Source organism: Acomys minous (genome assembly GCF_964271855.1).
Source record: "Acomys minous genome assembly, chromosome: 2".
Taxonomy (NCBI): Eukaryota; Metazoa; Chordata; class Mammalia; order Rodentia; family Muridae; genus Acomys; species Acomys minous.
Genome location: NC_140484.1, coordinates 27934328 through 27954347, shown reverse-complemented (window position 1 = coordinate 27954347; position 20020 = coordinate 27934328). Strand labels below are relative to the sequence as shown.

The following is a 20020-nucleotide window of genomic DNA, read 5'->3' as shown; positions in this document are numbered from 1 at the left end:
CACAAAGATCTTCCCGCTGCTGTCTCCTCTTCCCTGCTATGCTGGGGTTAAAGCCATGGACCACCCACCACGCCTTGAAACTTTTAATTTTTTTAAGCCTGAGGTTTTAGGCCAACATACTGTTTTGTAGAACAATCTACAGACCCCAGCACTACCATGCCCCTCCTCAACAGCCTGCCTCACATCCGCAGTCCTGCGGATGCACCTCTGGGGATGTTTTTGTTGCAAGCTGGCAGCAGAAGGTACCTCTCTGTTTGGACCACCTCTGCAGTGTCTCTGTGTGCTAGCATGACGTAAGCCTGGTGTAGGAAGTTGATTCCTTCTGAAGAATGTCATATTCATGCTTCCAGTGTTATTCCAGCTGGGTAGTGTGGGGCTTTCCTTTAGTCCCAGTTACTCTAGAGGCAGAGGCAGAGGCAGGAGGATCCTTATGAGGCCCAGGCCAGCCTGGTCTACATATAGCCCCAGGATAGCTAGCAAGGACTAGAGAGTCCCTGTCTCAAAAACCTAAAAAGGAAAAAAAGAAAAAGAAAAACCCAAAACAGACCAATAAAACAAAACCACCAATTTGACTCAACACAACTAATTCCACATACTGTCTCCTCAGAGCATACTTTCATCATATATGCTCATTTGTTTTTTAAAAAATTATGCTAATTCTTCGCATTGCTAAAAGAAAACTTTGTATGTGCCAAAAAGGGGGAGGACACCTGAATTCCTTTCATGAAATTTTCTCTGCCTCCTCCTCCAGGGTATGCTGTCCCCAGTGCCACCGCCCCTGTGTCTGCAGCCCAGCTCAAGCAAGCAGTAACACTTGGACAAGACCTAGCAGCATATGCAACCTATGAAGTCTACCCTACTTTTGCAGTGAGCACCCGAGGGGATGCATATGGAGCCTTCTGAAGACCCCTTTCTTCTAAGAATAAGCCTTACAGAATGCTCTGTAGAAGATACAACCCTCTAACCAGATCTCCTATGATCCTGTCATACCTTCCCCCAAAGCAATGCCTTTCCTGAGACTACATGACTTACTCTTTGTATTACTCATGAAATGTGAATATTATTCTTCAGCCAAATCAAAGGTTAAGAAGCCTCTTGCTTAACCTAAATCTGAAGAGCAAAGGTTGTTCTTTCCAGGATCCTGAGCACCCGGGGAAGGAGATAAAACCCTGACAAATCGGCCCTGAGCTGGGGCGAGGCACAACTGGGCAGGCAGTAGCAAGGCACAGCTGCCTCAGTCTCTAGTTCACAGCTACTCCATCACTCCCAGAATCAAGAGACCAAAGGAAGGCTGGGGGTTTTGTAAGAGGCCTTCAGCATCACCTGAAGTGTGGAGTATGATCCCAGGCTGAGCTGATGAAAATGGTCTGAAACGCTATAGATTCCATTATCACTTTCGGTCTGAAATGTCCATCCTATCCATCTGTCACAGATCAGCATCTTCCTGTCCCTTCAGCCTCTGGAGACCTCCTAGAAATCAATATGATGTGTTTCCAATATGCCTGAGACAAATCCAAGGAGGGCCCATATTTATTCAATCCTTTAAGCCACTGTTTTCCTTCAGAATTCCTACTCCACCCGGGCATCTCCAAATCACAGAAACCGTGCCAGCACTGAGTACTGGAGTAAAAAAAAGATGTTTTCTTGTCTGGAAATTCAGACTTGTCCATATTAATTTGCCATTGCCTCAGACTCAGTTTTGCTGATCTCAAACACTGTAAAGTTAATCAGATCTACATAAAATCACTATGATATTGTCATAATCAAAAATTTGGCCAAAAACACATTTCATGGAGAAAAGTGATCTTGTTTGGCTTGTGTCTCACTGTGTATCCCAGGCCGGCCTCAAATTTGTGATCCGCCTGCCTCTCCTACCACCGGGCTGGAGTTGTTGATACACAACACCACACGTACCTCCAAGTAGTATTATTAATCTGAGGTTACCTTAAAATTTTCTACCCACTTCATATTAATCTACCAAGAATCACTGCCCTTCCCTTCTTTTGATTTTCTCTCAATATGTGTAGGTGGCTTTTCCATGGCTGAATCCTTTTATAGTGAAACTACTCCAGGAAAGCCTTACACCATCGTGGTTGCTTAGAGACCATTGCTTCAGAGTTCAGAGATTGTTACTTGCCAAAATGTTCCTGGGTATTTAGAACATTTGATGGTGATTGGGCTGGGGGGTGGGGAGGGCGGGGAGCACTACATCCAGAAATGGAGATTAAAAAGACATGATGCTCTCATTCAAATTAGGCATGTCCAAAATAGAGAGTCGAAAGTCCAGTATGGAATATGACCTGGCCTTATTAGTGATTTAGGAGAAACAGCACTGGAATTCCCATTTAAGGGGAAAACAAACAAACAAACAGAACCTTTGGTTCTTGTGAAAGTCTGTAGAATTCAATTAAAAACAAACCCAGGGGTGCAAAAAATACTGTCACCTCCTTTGTGGGATTCTGGAATCTAAAATCTGGCCAGACTCCAATCAAAGTCAGGGAAACATCAATCACAGCTGATGCCCATAACCTTCAGGCTCTAGCAATTCCAGCAGAGCATCTAAAGCTGAGAACCTCTAGCTGAAACTCTGGATGGCTCTGGGTTTTCTGGCTTTTTATCTCTGATTATTGTGTTCCTGAGCACAGGAACGCCCAAACCTGGCATCATATCTAGAACTTTCAATAAGCTAAGGCCAAGGTCACGTGCCAAGTACATTAGAGGATCTCGGAGTGAGGCCTGATGTCAGTGTTCTGTGAACATTCCTGATCATTTGAATATATAGCTTGGTGTGGGGACTGTTAGGATCTTTATAGATCCCAGTCTTACTTTTTCATTCTTTCCTTTATAATTCAACTTCCACCAAATGCAAAATGCATATACATTGTCTTAGTTAACACAAATATTCATATAGTTGTTGCTATAGCATATCACACACAATCTGAGTTTAAATGAAATTCATATTAGCTTCAAGCTAATTCTTAATCCAAACTCTAAAGAGAAAAAAATGTTAAATGTTCCTTAAAGTAATTCTTATATCCAAATTTACACTCACAACAGATCTGGTTTTTTTGTTTTTGTTTTTGTTTTTGTTTTTGTTTTGCTCTGAGAAAGTAATTACATTGGCATGCAAATATCCTCTGGGCAGGTAAATTTCTCCTCAGCCTGAAAAAGCATTCAAAATTCTACCTGCAAAAGTTTTGCATTCCTTTAAAATCTTCAACTATAAATAGCAAGGGCACACTACATGTTTTCTCAAGATAGAAGAGAGGTACAAATGCAGTAGAAGATTGAGGTCCATTTAAAAGGAGAAGACAAGTGCTTAGTACAGATAATACCATCATCACTCATTAAAGAGATCAACAATATATATCCAAACAACACGCCCACACACACACGCACCCACCCACACACACACACAAGAATGCAAGTGTCAAGAAAATTGTCAGTGGGACAACACATGCTCAATTTTGAGAGAAAACACAACTATTTGTGACATCTGCCTTCCTGGGGCTGATTTTTACACTACTGAGTAGATGGATACAACTGCTTCTCCTCCTCCTCCTTCTCCTCCTCCTCTCCTCTTCTTCCTTCTGGAAGGGTGGCACTGAAATTTTATTTGTTTTAGTAATATATAGATAAGTCTTTGAATTCCATTACAACATGTCATAGACAGTATCAGTGTATTGCTACCATGGCAAGCCAAGTTTTGCTGTAATGAGTTTGAATCTAGGGAGCAAATGAGTTGTCATTTGAGGTAGAGGTGTTGTTATTGAGTTTTATTTAGGTTTTTGCTTGTTTGTTTGTTTTTCTCTTTCCTTTTCTTTTTCTTCCTTCCTTTCTTTTTATGTTATTATTATATTTTAACATATATATTTATGTTATTGCACATAAATAAAATAAACTACATATAGCAGGAAGAACCATGAAACAATCAGGAATTATATAACTGTTACATTCCTAGTGATTTGGCTATTTGTATTTGGCAAAGTTGAAATAAACATCTTTCCAATGGGCAATCCTTTTTGCCAACATGGCGCCGAAAGCAAAGAAGGAAGCTCCTGCCCCACCCTAAGCTGAAGCCAAAGCAACAGCCTTAAAAGCTAAGAAGGCAGTGCTGAAGGGCGTCCACAGCCACAAGAAGAAGAAGATCCACATGTAACCCACCTTCTGGTGGCCCAAGACCCTGCGGCTCCAGAGGCAGCACAAAGACCCTCGAAAGAGCACACTCAGGAGGAACAAGCTTGACCACTATGCCATCATCAAATTCCCCCTGACCACCGAGTCAGCCATGAAGAAAATAGAGGACAATAACACACTAGTGTTCATTGTGGATGTCAAGACTAACAAACACCAGATCAATCAGGCTGTGAAGAAACTACGACACTGATGTGGCCAAAGTTAATATCCTGATAAGGCCTGATGGAGAGAAGAAGGCGCATGTTCAACTGCCTCCTGATTATGATGCTCTGGACGTTGCCAACAAGATTGGGATCATCTAAACTGAGTCCAGCTGACTAATTCTAAATACACACTTTTTTCACCATAAAAAAAAGAAAGAAACATCTTTCCTATCTTGTTGAATCTAAAATTCTGAATGAAAATCCATATATATCATATCTCATCTCTATTAACTTAAAATATCTATCTAGGTCTAAAAACATCATAACCCCTCACCAACTAAGTTTAATTATAAGACTAAACTATCTGGTCTTCAACCCCATCAGAGACTTGAGAAGAAATAAAACTTAATTTACCTGAGTGAACCAGAAATGCAGATTAGCGACCTCCAAAATTAAAAAAATGGCTGAGACAGTTTACTGCCTAAACAGTCACCCAAAACTCTTTATAACTTTGAAGCATCATCTTCAACATTCTGGTCCAATATAACTGACAGACATATTTTCGAGGTGGGAACTATTGAGGACTTGCTTACCCTGTCTTGGCAGAGTTTCATGTTCCAGGCCCAGGCACTTCAGTTGCCATTACCTGTCAGAACAGGACAGCTTTGTAGAAAGCTTTTGATATCAATTGGTTCAGCAGACTGTCCCACACAGGACTCCTACTAAGCCTGGAATTTCTCAACATTTAGAAATTAGACCACAAATGCTATTCCTGGCTTATTTAACCATTTTACCCAATTTTATTTGGGCCCCTTCAAAGGTTTATTTGCCCTAAATTAGCCTGAAGAAACCTTAAGAAACAATACCCCATTTTCCCTAAGGGGGTTTCTGTTTGCTCTCTTGGGCTATAGATACTTATTTTGATTGGGAGTTGGTTATAAGTTATTATTGGTCTTATACAGAAAGAAAACTAGGTTGGACTCAGGGATATCTCTCTTTTCATTTGTCTTTCTTTTGTAGGTAAGGAGATAAGATAAGAAATAAAGGGGGATATAGAAATATAGAGGGAGGATAGAACAAAACATAGATTATTCAATCTACTCCTCAACTTAAGGCTGTAATTGTTACTTACAAATAAGGTTATTTTTAATTCATTGGTATAGAATTTTGTATATTGATGCAAAATAAAGTTAGTTTTGATACACTGGATAGAATTATTTTTTTAAAGACAGACTCTCCCTATGTCTCAAGCTAGCATAAGATTCTTTAGCATCCTCCTCTCCCTTCCCCTCAAGTGCTGGGATCACAGGCTTAAATGACCACATGTGCCTCAAAAACAATCTTTGAAAAGATCAATTGTCAAAAAAAAGGTTAGCTTTGCATTCTGGCTATTTTAGATTTAGTAAATTAGCACTAGCACCCTCTGGCCTTCTGAATCCTAATCCACTTCTCTGTTTCTCCCCTGAATGGGTCTTAGTTCTTCCTAGAAATACTTAAAGTCAGCAGAGCAGCCAAATGGCATTGACAAAATGTGTCTGGAGTAAAATCTAGAACATTACACTGCCTCTTCCAATAGACATTTCTCCATTTTGAGAGAAAAACCAAAAGGAAGAGCCTGGCTTGCTCTATCCTCTCTTATGCCTTGTTTAACAGAAGAGGGCACATCAAGAAGCGGCCCTTAGAAACTGGACAGGAGACAAGATTAAATATGGCTCTTGGGATGTTTGCTTGCCCTAGCTAGAATCATAGAGCATCAGGAGAGCCTCGGAGCTCTTGTTGGTTCCCTCCTTCCTTCAGTTAAGATGGTGATACCTCAAACTAGAGAGAATGTCTCATGTAAATGTTTCCACTCTGCCCTTTCCTTTCTGTTTTATGAATGTCACCAAACACAATTCCCTCTGCGTGCAACTTCCTGTTGCTCTTCACCTTCCTCACCCAAACTCTTCACAGTCTCCTCAGCAAGGCTTTCGTCACTTCCTAGTGGAAAAATGGCATCAACAGATTATGATCCCTGTCATGAAATTCTTGCCTTTCATTTATCGCCTTTATTAATGTTGAGAATTTTACTAGCTTTATTGATTAGCCCGCCCTGTTCATGCATGACAGAGCATGTCTTTGCCTACTGTTCTTTGTTTACTATGTGCCCACTGTTACTCCAGAAACAAGGAATACACACGTGCATATTTCTGCTCCTCTCCACAATGGACAAATTCTGTCTGCACTCTTCAAAATTGAACATAAAATACACCAGTTCCACCCTAACCCTAACATTTACACCATTACCACCCAACATAAGCGATGATGGTTTTTAAAGTCAAATGAATTTTTAAGTATTTCTACCCAGAAAAATACCAAGAACTACACAAAAATAGAAAACGAAGGTTTAGTTACTCAGAAGCTTTAAACTATGGGCATAAGGAACGTGCACCGTGATTTAAGTTGATGAGTCCACAACAGGCTTATTTACTTGAAAACGTTTTGGTCATTAAGTATTTCAATTCATTAAATATGTTTGTGTTTGTAAAATTCAAAAGTCTATTTAATGAGCTTTAGCCATATCTCTGTGTTTTGGCAGTGATTTTGCGGCGCAGCCTTTGTATCTTTCAAAAATACACAATTTTATTTTGAAACTTGTTATTTTCTATTATGGTTCCTAAGAGATATTTGGAAGTTCAAACTGTGAATATGGCCATTTAAATCAGTCGTCATTATCTTGTTTTAACTATTTAACCACTGGTATTTTTAGTGCTATTCTTTCAAAGAAATTTCTTTTTTTTAAAGCAATTTTTGTGACCACTATATAGCCTGATATTATTATCTCTCATTTTATCTTTTAATGAAAAAAAGTTTTAAGCAAACTACTTCCAGTTCCAATGTATTAACATTCTTCCTCCTTTTCTTTTTATTATTATTTATATGGATTTATCTAAAGTACCAAAAGAAAGATATATGTTAAAAACAGTATTAAACAATGTGCAAAAAGCATTTATTTTTGTACTTTGAGTACAATGTTTTATAGAACTATATGACCTAACTATATTAATTAAGATTATATCATTCTCTTATTGGGAAAAGGGTCACTGCTTTGGGAAATACAAATACACCAATCATCTTAGAATCATAAATCAAATGAAATGAGAGATGGTGCAATTTTGTGGGATTTCAGGATAGTGGTGTGGTTTTAATTGAGTTTTTCAGTTCCGTAATAAAGTTTTAGAAATTATCAACATGGGTTGCTAATGTTTTTCTTTCCTGAAAACTAAAACTTTGTTTGTTTGTTTCAATAAGCATCCCAAATATAAATGGCGCATAATTAATTGTAACATGCACTTGGTTAGTTCTCAGCACTCTGTGTTTATGTCACTTTCTTATAGCACACGTTCTGGAAGTCTATGTCATTTCCCAGCCAACAGGAAAGTGAAAGAAATACCCGGAAACTAAAAATAAAGAGAAAGAGACCTCAGACAGACTAGTGTTCACTGAAGTCAGCGTTTGCCTGGGGGTATCTGCTGTTCCTTGGTGAAAAGGAAAATTCACCAGTAAATTGTCCCCTGGGAATAAATCCTGTTCATTAATCCCTCAGCCACAAATGGTACTTCCTTGTAAAGGGCTTAATGAAAAATGTTTTGTTTTGTTGGGTTGGTTGGTTTGTTTGGGGGCTGGGTTTTGGGATGGTTGATTGGTTATTTGGTTGGTTGGTTGGTTGGTTAGTGTTTTCTTTGCTTTTAACAAGTCACCTACCCCCACACACACAAAACTATCTAGGAAAAAGATAAAAAGCAAGAATTTGTGGCTAAACAATCATATATGGACAACAAGGCCTAAAATGTTTCCTGTTATTACTGAGGAAATTGAAGACTTTTAGTCTCTTTAGTAAAATGGACTCAGAAAGGGGCTCAGTGACAAATGTGTTAGAGTTTGAGAGAAAACAACAGGGCAGGAAAGCCATAAATCTTAGCTGACACCAGACGGTAGACGGAAGACGGGGAGAAGAAAGAGAGAAGGTCCTATCTTTTGAGTTAGTTCAAGAAAACAGGCAAATGACCGGTGGAGGTCACCATGCAGAGGAGATGGGGCTTTAGAGAAAGAGTGAGAAAAGCCAGAGTGCCAGGGGCAGTCACTGAAAGGAAGGGAGATAGAAAAGAGAAAGGGAAAAGTTATTTTTACACTGTTCCAAGTGAGGTCTCAGGAAACAAGAAGGGCTCCCTGGTGGAAGCTCTGACTCTGTCTAACCTGAGGGAGGCACTTTGGGAGGAAGGATAAGCACGTTATCGCCTCCTGGGGTGACCAGTCCCCCCCTCTACCTTTCAGTCTTCAGAGGAAATACTTTTCCTGGGGGGTGAAGTCTTGGTCATGTGATTAACAGCCCCAGGTAGATTAACTCTTTAGAAGGAGAAGACAATTGTATGGGATGCTTTGAGTAGCTGAGAATGTCAGGGCTCCCGTGAACCAGAGGTGGAACTTGAATTCTATCCTTTTAACCAGACAGAAGTAGTTTTGCCCGAATGGACACCAAGCAAGTTCAGATACTTCCACCTCCACCTTTTTATATCATACTTTAAGTCCTAAGGAAGGGCTTTCCTTTCTAACGTTACAGGGGAAACGGGAGGTATAAGCCAAAGTTGACCCCGCCCCCAAATGAGTCTTTTCGTTCAAGTAGTATAATATAATGCCTGTCTGGCTTCCTAACCCCCTCAAAAACTGAGACCCTAAAATTGGGGCGTATACTTAACTCATTTCAACCACGGACATTCAGAGGTGCAATTTGAAAGCTGTTCACCAGAATGAATTAGCATCAGGACTGAGGTGTCAGTCATATGCTCATGTTTCCAGACAAGGCTTACTGACCACTTAGGAAAAGAAAGGTAAAGGAACCAGAGCGCCCTCTGCACTCCAGGCAGAACCAAGGACATTTCCAGCTGCCAGCCAATGGCAAGAATGGAACAATGCTTCTTGGGTTTCTGCTCCAAGCTGCTTGACAAGTTTCTACTTCATGTTCTCAACACCACCTGGCCTACCAGACCGCGGGGATGTAAAAAGAGAGAGAAAAAAGGGAAGGCAGACAGGAGGGAAAGAGAGACTAGCCAGGGCTAGTGAAAACAGTCACGTTTCCTTTTTCTGAGCACTTCACAGCAGCAACCACTTAAGATCCAGAAAAGTTCCACCAAAGAGGAAAGAACCCTCCCCTAAGAAAACGTATAAAAATCTATTGAGTCTCAGTGGAAAATGGGTCATGGCTGAGCCAAGAGCTCAGGATTCCTTTGCAGATTGTGCAGTAGACTGGATGTTCTTAATACTTGACTGAGACTTGAGAAACTATGACCAAAAATAACTATCCAACCATGTGATGACAGTGGTGGCCAGGTCAATACTATCATTTGTTTGTTTGTTTCTTCGTTTGTTTTTTATTAGTTTTTGAAACAAAGTTTCTCTGTGTAGCCTTGGCTGTCCAGGAACTCCCTCTGTAGACCAGGCTGGCCTCAAACTCGGAGATTTGCCTGCTTCTATCTCAGGAGTGCTGGTATTAAAGGTGTGTGCCTCCACTCCTCTGCTGGGTCAGTACTGTTTTAAGGTCCCTAAAGTGAACATGTTATTATCACAATGCCTACTACTTTGGTATGCTAAACTTCCTTCTCATTTGTATGTCCCTAACAGGAAGCAAAATGAATCAATACACCAGGCATAGCAACAGGGTACAAACTGGCAGCCAGGCCCCTCCCCTGCCCTTTGGCAAACATTGAAATTGACTCAGTTGGTCTCTGTTGATCTTTGTAATAACCTCAAAATCCTTTATATCTCAGCCCTTCACATAGTCACTATGAATGGATCAGTATAACACCTAATAGGGGTACAGCAAATCGTCATATTCTAGGCTGTGGAGACAGCAGTCAGTAAAGTGCTTATTGTTTACAAAGGAAGATCTGAGTTTGATGCCCAAACCACAAAACATAGCCAGATGAGATTCTCCTTTGTAACCCTGACACCGAGGAGACAAAAATAGAATGGATCCCTGGGGGTCACTGGCTGGCCAGCTTAGCTGACTCAGTCAGTGAGAGGCCCTGTCTCTAAATACATACATACATACATACATGCATACATACATACATACATACATGCATGCATACATACATACATACATACATGCATACATACATACATACATACATACAATATGACGCTCAAGGAGTGCCTCCCAAGGCTTTCTGTAATCACATTCCTCTCCCTGTTTATCCACAGTGCTTTTTCTTCACTATGAATTATGAATTACCCTCCCTTTTATTTCCTTATACCATTCCTGTCCAAGCCTTGACACTTCAACATGCCATTGTCATTTACAAATTTCCAGAAGACACACAATTGAGTCACAGAGAGAGAGAGAGAGAGAGAGAGAGAGAGAGAGAGAGAGAGCGCTTTTGGTTTTACTCCCAGAAAGCTAAAGTTATCACTGAAAAACTACTTACGGACAGTTTATTTTAAAAAGTAAAACCTTTCTGCAGCCAATAATCAAAGTGCTGCTCTCCAAAACTAAATACAGATGCTTTCACTTGTGTGACTAGCCAAATATTTTAGGTAATGATTTGCTTCTATTCTCACCATATTCCCCCTTTTTCTCAGCAAGTTCATCCATCTATCTTTGCTTCTGTATAAGTATGGGCCAAAAATGAAACTTTCTGGTTGTGTTTTACCAAAAGTTTTAGTAGTTAATATAATTTACAGTGGGCTGACAGGTGTGTCCTACCCGAGGCCCACAGGCCACATGCAGAATACCTAGGAATGAAGGCCAACCAAAACATAAACCTACTTATGGCATTATGGTTTGTTGTTGCTCTTGTTCTCTGTCTCTGTCTCTCTCTCTCTCTCTCTCTCTCTCTCTCTCTCTCTCTCTCTCTGTGTGTGTGTGTGTGTGTGTGTGTGTGTGTGTGTGTGTGTGTGTGTCAGAGAGAGAGAGAGAGAGAGAGAGAGAGAGAGAGAGACTCACTCAATTGTGTGGTTCTCCATCAGGAAGTTTGTAAACAATGACAATGGCTTATCTACAATGTCAAAAGTTAGGCATGGCTGCTAGAAGGAGTAAAAACAAAAACAAAAATAATTGAGACAAAGCATCATAGAGAAGCAGTGTGAGGGATGGATGGCCCCAGAGCCAGGATGCTGCTAAGGAAAGAAAGAAAAAATAAACATAAGGAACCAAGAGCACAGGGAATTGAAATCCTGATCCAAGTAGAGCCAATAACATTCAGAACAGTTGTAAAGTGAGTTGCATCACCCAAACATATGTCCATGCCCCAAACATGATAGGACTTCTCATGAGGAATAAGAGCGCTTATGGGGACAGAGATCTTGGCCCTCTCAGAGGTTATGAAGACCGCCTTTTAAATTTCAACCTCTCTAGAATAACAAAAAGGATGACTCCTGGTGATATTTATTTTCATTCATCCTCACAGATGGGAGATAAGTCAAAAAATAGGGTTAGCTGAAATTACATACTCACCATACTGCCTGGTATGGTGTGCACAAAATAAATAAATGTTGTGACTATTACAAACCTCTACAAATAACACTTGGTAGGGGTCTTTCCCTATGAGAACATGTCGAGTTCAGGCTCATGGTCTGAGTTAACTGACCGCAGCTTATCTCTCCCATTGGTTGGAAGAGAAAACTGCAATAAATGGTATAGAAGAATTTTAACCCAGCAACATGGTGTCTCTGATCATATCCAAAGTCCTTCTAGGTCTGTGTGATCTGGCTGGAATGATGACATGTGGTTAGTACACACCTTTAATCCCAAACAATGAAGGTAAAGTTACTTTGTAGAGAGAAGCACCCATGTTGAAAGTGATGTCTAATTGAGAGGTAGGCAAAGTGACAAATCAGAGAAAGATTTGACAAAAATAGGATATGCCCCACTCACCTGAGAAGAGAGAGAAAACAGAGACGACTTAAGAGAGAGCAGCATGTACACACACACACACACACACACACACACACACACACACACACACTGATTTAATTGTGTATGAGAACATGCACACACATACATGTAGTCATATTACAACTGACTAGTTCTTAGACGGAACTCTTGGCTTCCTTTTTCTTACAAGAGCTGGGATAAATCATGACCCATGCTTTGTCTTACTGATTTCCTCTAAGAGCTGGTAGACTTCCTCGTTAGGCTGATGTGTCTCTGCTAAGGGCCTTGGAAATCATTCCAGTGTCCAACCACAGTCTGAATCCCAACCAAGTTGATGCAACAAAATATCCAAGAGATGAAACTCCCAAGCTGGGGCTGGAGTGAAGAACAGTGGTTGTACCAGTTCACACTCACACAAGCAGTGAATAGGGGTGCTTCTTTTGCCATATTTTTTGAAGGCATTCATTTATTTGCCTTTCTTGGTGATAGACATTTTGAGTGAGATGGGATCTCAAGACAGTTCTAATCTGTATTTCCCTGATGGCTAAGAATTTAGGACACATTTTCCAAATATTACTCATCATTTGTATTCTCCCTCCTGAGAACTGTCTGTTCACTGCATCAGAATATCTATCAATCAGAGAAAACATCATGGGTGTGGTATTTAGTATCAGGAGTTCTTTAATAATGCCCATCAAACGGATTCTTGGCAAAGATAGTCCCCTTTCTGTACAGTGTCCCTTCCCTCTGTTTGGGGCTTCCTTTGCTATGCAGAAATCTTTTAATTTCATATGTTCCTAATTGTTAATCCTTGGGATTATTTCCTGTGCTGCTAGATACCTTTTGAGAAAGTCTATGCCTCTACCTGGATCTCTAAGGGTTTTGCTCTCTCTCTCTCTCTCTCTCTCTCTCTCTCTCTCTCTCTCTCTCTCTCTCCCTCTCCCTCTCCCTCTCCCTCTCCCTCTCCCTCTCCCTCTCCCTCTCCCTCTCCCTCTCTCTCTCTCAGGTTCATTTAGAATTAATCTCTGTGGAGGATGTGGATGTCTACTTTATCCAGCACTAGTTGATAAAGGGGTTATCTTTTTCCAGTGTATGCTTTTGACACCTTTGCCAAACATTGTGTTATTATAGCTGTGTGAGTTATCTGTACCTCTGGGTCCTTTCTTCTACTGTATTGGCCCATCTGTCTCTCTCATGCTCATGCCATGATGGCTTTGTTACTCTGCTTATTTGAGATGGTTTGAGATCAGCTCTCATCGTTCTCTTTAATTGCTTTCTCTGCCTAGGATTGCTTTGGCCACTTGGAGCTTTTTGTGCTTCCATGTGAACTTTGAGCTTATTTTTCTAGTTTTGTAAGGAATGCTGTTGAAATTTTGATATAGGTTGTATTATTGCAATACAATTGTAGTATTACTTCTACAGATCCATGAGTGTGGCAGTTCTGTCTTCTAGTGCCTTCAGTATTATAAGAGTTCAGTGTAGCAGCCTCTCACCCCTCTGGTTAGGTTTATTTCTAGGGGTTTTTTTGGGAAGGGGATGCTGTTGAGAATTTGATGGCACTCTCCTATTTCTTTCTTGTCAGGTTCATTATTGGTATTTTTCTAAGTTCTGTTTTTATATTTTCTTACTTTGCTGAAAGTGTTTATCAAATCTGAGAGACTGTGGGTGGTCTTTGGACTTTCAGTATACAATCATGTCCCTTGGAAATGGATAATTTGATGGCTTCTTTTTCTATTTGTATTCCTGTGGTCTATTCTTCTTTTCATATTCATCCAGATAAGGCATCAAACCCGATTTTCAACAACAGCAGAGGGAGTAGGCATACTTGTCTCATCTGATTTTAGAGAAACTGTATTCTGTTTTTCCCATTTAATATAATATTGGCTATCAATTTGTCATACATAGCATTTCCTACATTGAGATTATGTTCTTTCTACTCCTATTTCCTTCAGGGCTTTTATTCTGAAGGAATGCTGAACTTTGTCAAATGTCATTTTGTGGATTAATTGAAATGGCTGTTTGAGTCCTGCTTTTAAGTTTATTCTGTTTTATGCATTCATTTGGGTATATCAAACCATTCTTGCACCACTGAAATGAAGCCAACAGGTCATAGTTTCTGTGCTTTGTCTTTCAATTTGAGTCTTATTCTATGGTGAAAAAATATGATACAAAAATTTATTTTAACTCTTGTATTTGATTGCACTTACTTTTATGGCCAAGAATGTGAGTTTTGAGAAGGTGAGTGGACTATTAAGAATAATGCATGTTCTGTATCGGTTGGATATTACATGTCAAGTCCATTTGATCAATGGCATATTTTACCTCTGCAATTTGTTCATTAATTTTTTATGCTAATATGAGTTATCTAAGGATAAGAGTTGAGTCTTGAAATGCCCCACTTGTATCACATCTGGACTTATATGGCTGTTTATGCTCATTACTATATGTTATAAAATTGAGAGCCCAAACATTCTCTGTACACACTTTTATAATTGTTTTATCTTGATGAATTGTTCTTTTTATTAGTCTACAGTGTCTTTGCCTTTTCTAATTTGGTTTGAAGCCTACTTCATCTGATATTAGAGTACCTTCATCAGCTTCCTTCTCTATGGCATGTGGCCTTGCTCATTCGTGTTTCTTGGGTTTCCACATTGCAATTTGTATATCTATTAGTTTGGGAGTATCTCATCCATGTTAACGTGGGTACCTTTGTAATGACCAGAATCCAATCCCTAGTACTATTCATTACAGAAAAGGCCATACAAGATATAGAAATAGTCTGGAATTAAAAAAAAAACTACAAGTAGCACCAATGATATAAACAAAAAATAGTGAAATAATGTAAAGTATGCTGTGAAGTTTATTATTTAGACTAAGTGTAGAAATAATAAACAAGTAAGATAAAGGAAGGGAACTGGGAAAAGTGAAAAGTGGAGGAGAAGAAGCATTAAATAAAAACAGAGAAAATAATATAAAAATATTAGAAAAGGGCAGAGTACAGAATCAGAAATGAAAGCAAAATGAAATGGTTTCCCTATAGTCAAAAAAAAAAAAACTCATAAACAAACTAGATAAATGCAAGAAGAGGAATAAAATGAAATAATAAAAATTTGCAAAAATAAAGTTAGATAAAGTCAAAATATTACTTTTGGATGACTCCCTTCATTCCCCATGGAGTCCCAAGGCTGTGCTGCATTTACCTTGCCTTTCTTCCCTGCACTGTTTGGCATTTGTTTATGCTCCTCCTTTTTCTTTCTTTCTTTCTTTCTTTCTTTCTTTCTTTCTTTCTTTGTGTGTGTGTGCGCGCGTGCGCACGTGTGCATGTGTCTTTTTGGAGACAGGGCTTCTCTGTGTAGCCTTGGCTGTCCTGGGCTTGCTTTGTAGACCAGGCTGGCCTTGAACTCACAGAGATTTGCCTGCCTCTGCCTCTCGAGTGCTGGGATTACAGACGTGCACCACTACACTCAGCTCGTTCCTCCTCTTTCTTTGTAATAGCATCTGTTTCTTTATCTAGACACTTCTTCCTCACCAAAGCATCTTAGAGATTTATTTTTAAAGATTTACTTATTAATATTTTTAATTATGTGGAGGGAGCTAGGTACACGTAATTGCTGGTATCCAAAGAGGTCAGAGGTGTTGGAAACTCCTGCGTCTGTAGCTCTAGGTGGTTGTAAGCTGCCTGACATGGGTGCCAAAAACCAGGCTCCAGTCCCTCTGGAGGAGCAGTACAGGCTCGTAAACTCTGAACAATTTCTCTCGCTCCTGCTAGAAAGTTCTTAATAGTGCATGATCTCAATGCTTCTCTGCAACGCTTTATTTCATACACTTGGACTGACTGTAAGGTCAAGTAGCCAGAGTCCTAGTCCCAGCCTCACTTCTGGCCTCACCTACTTCCTCATCAAAGTGTGACCGGTGTCAGGTGCTCAAGCACTCTCTTTGTAAAATGAGATGAAGGGCTCCCACACTGGAGCTTTAAGGTGGGTCACACAAATGAAGGGGCATCGCATCAGGATTCAGAGTACAGGATACAACGGGGTCAACTCTGCTCTGACTGAAGACTATGTACATGGCCTCTAACTGCCAAAGCCCTATTGTGTGCAGGAGAGTTTCTTTATGGAAACTTAGACCAAGTGTGACATCCAGTGGCCTGTTTAGCTAATGACGCTTAGATGCTTTCAAATAGATCTTTTGTCTTTTCATCTCTTTGATAAGATTTCAGTCAACTGGAGAAAAGCAACCAATACTATCAAGGGTTTATCCACTGGATAGCAAGTGGGGAAGAGGAACCTTCCTTATTAGTTTTACCCATACATCACAGTGCTGCAAGCCAATAGTATCGCACACCAATACAAAGAAACAGGAAGTGGTGTGGAGGCTAACTAGTTTGCTAATCTATTTTGCTAAGCCTGCATATTAAAATTGTCAACGAAACTGATATCATGCAACATGTACCACTCTGGGACTGCAATACCCCAGTTCCAAGTTTCTGTTTTGTCAATGTAGAAGTGAGTCCCAGGAAGATTAAAATGATGGCAAAAGGAAAGAGCTACTTAGGGCTGGAGCCCATGGTCAGAAGTCCACCCTTGAAATACTGCTCAATTCCAGGCAAGACCCTTCAGACTTCAACTGTGGTCAAACGCCCTTTGCCTTACTTCCTAGAAGGTGTGCAATTACCAGTGGGACTCCATGCTTCAAATTGGGAAAGTACAAATGAACACATTGCTTCAAGAGCTGACAACAGAAAGGGAAAAAAATTCTAATATTTAAAGCACACGCATGCACACTGTGTGTGTGTGTGTGTGTGTGTGTGTGTGTGTGTGTGTGTGTGTAAACAATCTTGAATGGGTAAGTAATACCAATTAGCTAGGAGACAAGACATCTGAAAGCTTTTAAATTCCAAAGGTTTTGTCCTATGTATCCTGGAGTAATAATTAATGGCCACAGTGATAGCCCCGAGGTCATTAAGGAAGATTACATTATTCTTAAAGTCCTATGTTTAATTTGATAAAGAAATACTTAATGTAATTTAGGATGGTTTAAAATGGAAGATAATGAGAGAGAATATCTCAGTATAATTAAATACTTTGTCTTGAAGCCGGGCTTGGGGTTCGCCACATCTAAATCCTTGCACATAATCAGTAGACTGGTCAAAAGCCATCTCCTGTCTGGCTAGGTCTACCATTATTCATGGATTTAGACACAATTCTGGACCCAGAAAACTATCTTCAATGCACACTACTTAGTTTTTTTTTCTACACCCATATTGGCAATTAATTCTTGAAAAACACATGCAGAGGGCAGAAGTGATCAGAGAAAGTGGACAACATAATAAGAAATGACTGGCTCCTCCTCCACCCACTTGTAAGGAGAACCCCAGCCCACATGGAATGAGAGACGCAGCTTGTCCAGCGCACAGCTGGCAGCCTGGCTACTGAGTAGTTCATTGCCAACCTGGAAAGATGCCCCAGAGGAGGCAACAGCTGCAACAATTCAGTTTGTCAGAAGACATTTGGGGAAACTTCCTACAAAGGTAGCAAGAGTTGAGCAGCAGCTACCAAGTCGTATCAAAGTCCAAAGAGGAATAATGTAAAATAAAGTTGGTTGAGGAAAAGCTGAAAGGCAAGTGGGAAAACCGGAGAGCCACTGGGATAGACAGCTTATCTCTGGCTGTGGGAAAGCAGACAGAGCTGAGGCAGTCCTGAAAATATATTCTACATCATGGGTCAGGCATCCAGGCAGTCTTTCTGGGATTATCTGTTATTTTGTATCTGTTTCTTACTGACAAAATGCAAAACCTGTGCTCTCTTTAGAAGAGAAAGTTTGAAAATGGAATCTTGGTAAATTAAATCTCACTTTCATAACTAAGAAACCCGGAGCCTTGTATAGACCTGGGGAGGGATCGTAGGAAATACATCTTATACGTTATTCAGAATCTCCCAGAAAGCCTAGGGATGCACACAAGGGGTAGAGTGACTGCCCAGCGTGCACAAGGCCCTGGGTTCATCCCCGGCACTACAGGAATTTTTTTTCTAAGAAGGAAAATGGGGAAAGAACAGTAAGAGAGAGAAAAGAGAGAGGGGGATGGAGAGAGGGATGAAGAGCAGGAGAGAGGGGGGCAAAGCGAGGGGGAAAGAGATAAGGAGAGGGGGGGAAAGAGGAGAAGAGAGAGGAAGAGGGAGGGAGAGACAGACAGACAGAGGGTTGACTTTGACGGACAGCTGAGGGGTGAGGCATAAGCCACCTTATTTCATCCTTCACGGGTAGGACACACAATTTCCCACATCCATGATGAAGTTGCTTGTTTCTGCAGCATGAGCTCTTGAGTTGTCCCTCCAGGGAAAGGCCAGCAGAGCATGGGTCTCACATGACTCCTGGTCAAGCAGACCTTGTCTTCAGCTAAGAAAAACTGAAATGACCCACTGAGCAGCTGCGCAGCATGATGGGACCATGACAGGAGCATCGTGGTCTTACAAACCAGACATGCCTTCTCTTTTATCCTAGCCTACATTTTCTTTTCTTTTTTTCTTTCTTTTCTTTTTTCTTTTTCTTTTTCTTTTTCTTTTTCTTTTTCTTTTCTTTCTTTCCTTCTTCTTCTTCTTCTTCTTCTTCTTCTTCTTCTTCTTCTTCTTCTTCTTCTTCTTTTGCAATTAATCACCTTTTTAAATTTTTATTTGTTTGTTTTTTATTCACTTTATATCCTTGTCATAGCCCCATCCCTCCTCTCTTCCCAGTCCCATCCTCCCTCTCTCTCCCCTCCTCTATTCCTCAGAAAAAGGGAGTCCTCCTTCCCATCCACTCCAGCTTATCAAGTCACACCAAGACTGTCTACGTCCTCTTCCCCTGTGGTCTGGCAAGGCCGTCCCACCAGGGGGAAGTGATCATAGCCTACATTTTCTAACTGCACCTTTCACACAGTGGCTTTCCACTCACTCAACTCAGTTCCCTCTCTTGTGAAGTGGAGATAAAATCAGGAGGCTGCCATGAGGTATAGACCAGGGTACCTGTACAGAGCACATCACCTGCTACCTGTCGTGGGAGAGACAAGGGTTGGAGGTGCTCTTTAAAAAATCATTGTAATCCAGCTACATTTAAGAGACATTGAAGTAGAAATAGCCACTAAGATGTCTTGCCTGAAGTTTCTCAAAACCAGTAGAATGTGATTCTTAGAGTTCTTGGACCATGGAGTTCTCTCTCTCTCTCTCTCTCCCTCTCTCTCTCTCTCTCTCTCTCTCTCTCGTTCTTTCTCTCTCTGTCTCTCTCTTTCTCTGTCTGTCTATCTCTCTGTGTGTGTGTGTGTGTATATGTGTGTGTGTGTGTATGTGTGTGTGTGTGTGTGTGTGTGTGAGAGAGAGAGAGAGAGAGAGAGAGAGAGAGAGAGAGAGAGAGAGAGAGAGAGAGAGATCAACAATGCAAGGGAATGCCAGCTTGGAATAAAACTTAACAAGTATTGCTTACCTCCTTCCTTTCATGCAGACTTTATCGCCTCCTAAATGGAGTTCAAATGATGTGTTTTAATTCTGTAATTTGAAAGACATCAGAAGTGGGGGCTTTTCAGTTTTTAACCTTTTTTTTTTTTAAAGAACACTAATTCTAAGAAAAGAACAAAACAATTTAATTTACATTGACAGCATATTTTATACTGAATTAAAAATAGCAGTGAGACCTTCTCAGAATGGTTCAATCAAAACATTGCCTTGCAAATAATCTAAATTATGGGATGAAAATACATGCTTTTCAATAAAAAGCAAAGATTTCCTCCAGCATCCCGCCC

At 40.4% G+C, this 20020-nt stretch overlaps 1 protein-coding gene, 1 long non-coding RNA gene and 1 pseudogene across 5 annotated transcripts in view; 2 read left to right on the top strand and 1 right to left on the bottom strand.

Annotated features, from left to right (window-relative positions):
- Positions 1-7567, top strand: part of A1CF (APOBEC1 complementation factor) — an 80514-nt gene extending 72947 nt beyond the window's left edge. For 2 of the 3 annotated variants that reach the window (XM_084772601.1, XM_084772600.1), the window contains exon 12: positions 752-7567. In XM_084772601.1, coding sequence (XP_084628727.1) covers positions 752-903 — 152 coding nt within the window. In that variant the 3' untranslated portion in view covers positions 904-7567. The remainder of the gene's footprint in view (positions 1-751) is intronic. The other variant, XR_014777383.1, reaches the window with a different exon arrangement.
- Positions 1-19756, bottom strand: part of LOC311590425 — a 136885-nt gene extending 117129 nt beyond the window's left edge. Inside the window, exon 1 of the long non-coding RNA XR_014776875.1 lies at positions 19705-19756. This is a non-coding gene — a long non-coding RNA (uncharacterized lncRNA). The remainder of the gene's footprint in view (positions 1-19704) is intronic.
- LOC311592330 (large ribosomal subunit protein uL23-like) lies at positions 4031-7567 on the top strand (annotated as a pseudogene). The gene has a single exon. The product of its transcript is annotated as a large ribosomal subunit protein uL23-like (transcript).
- Positions 19757-20020: the final 264 nt, after the last annotated feature.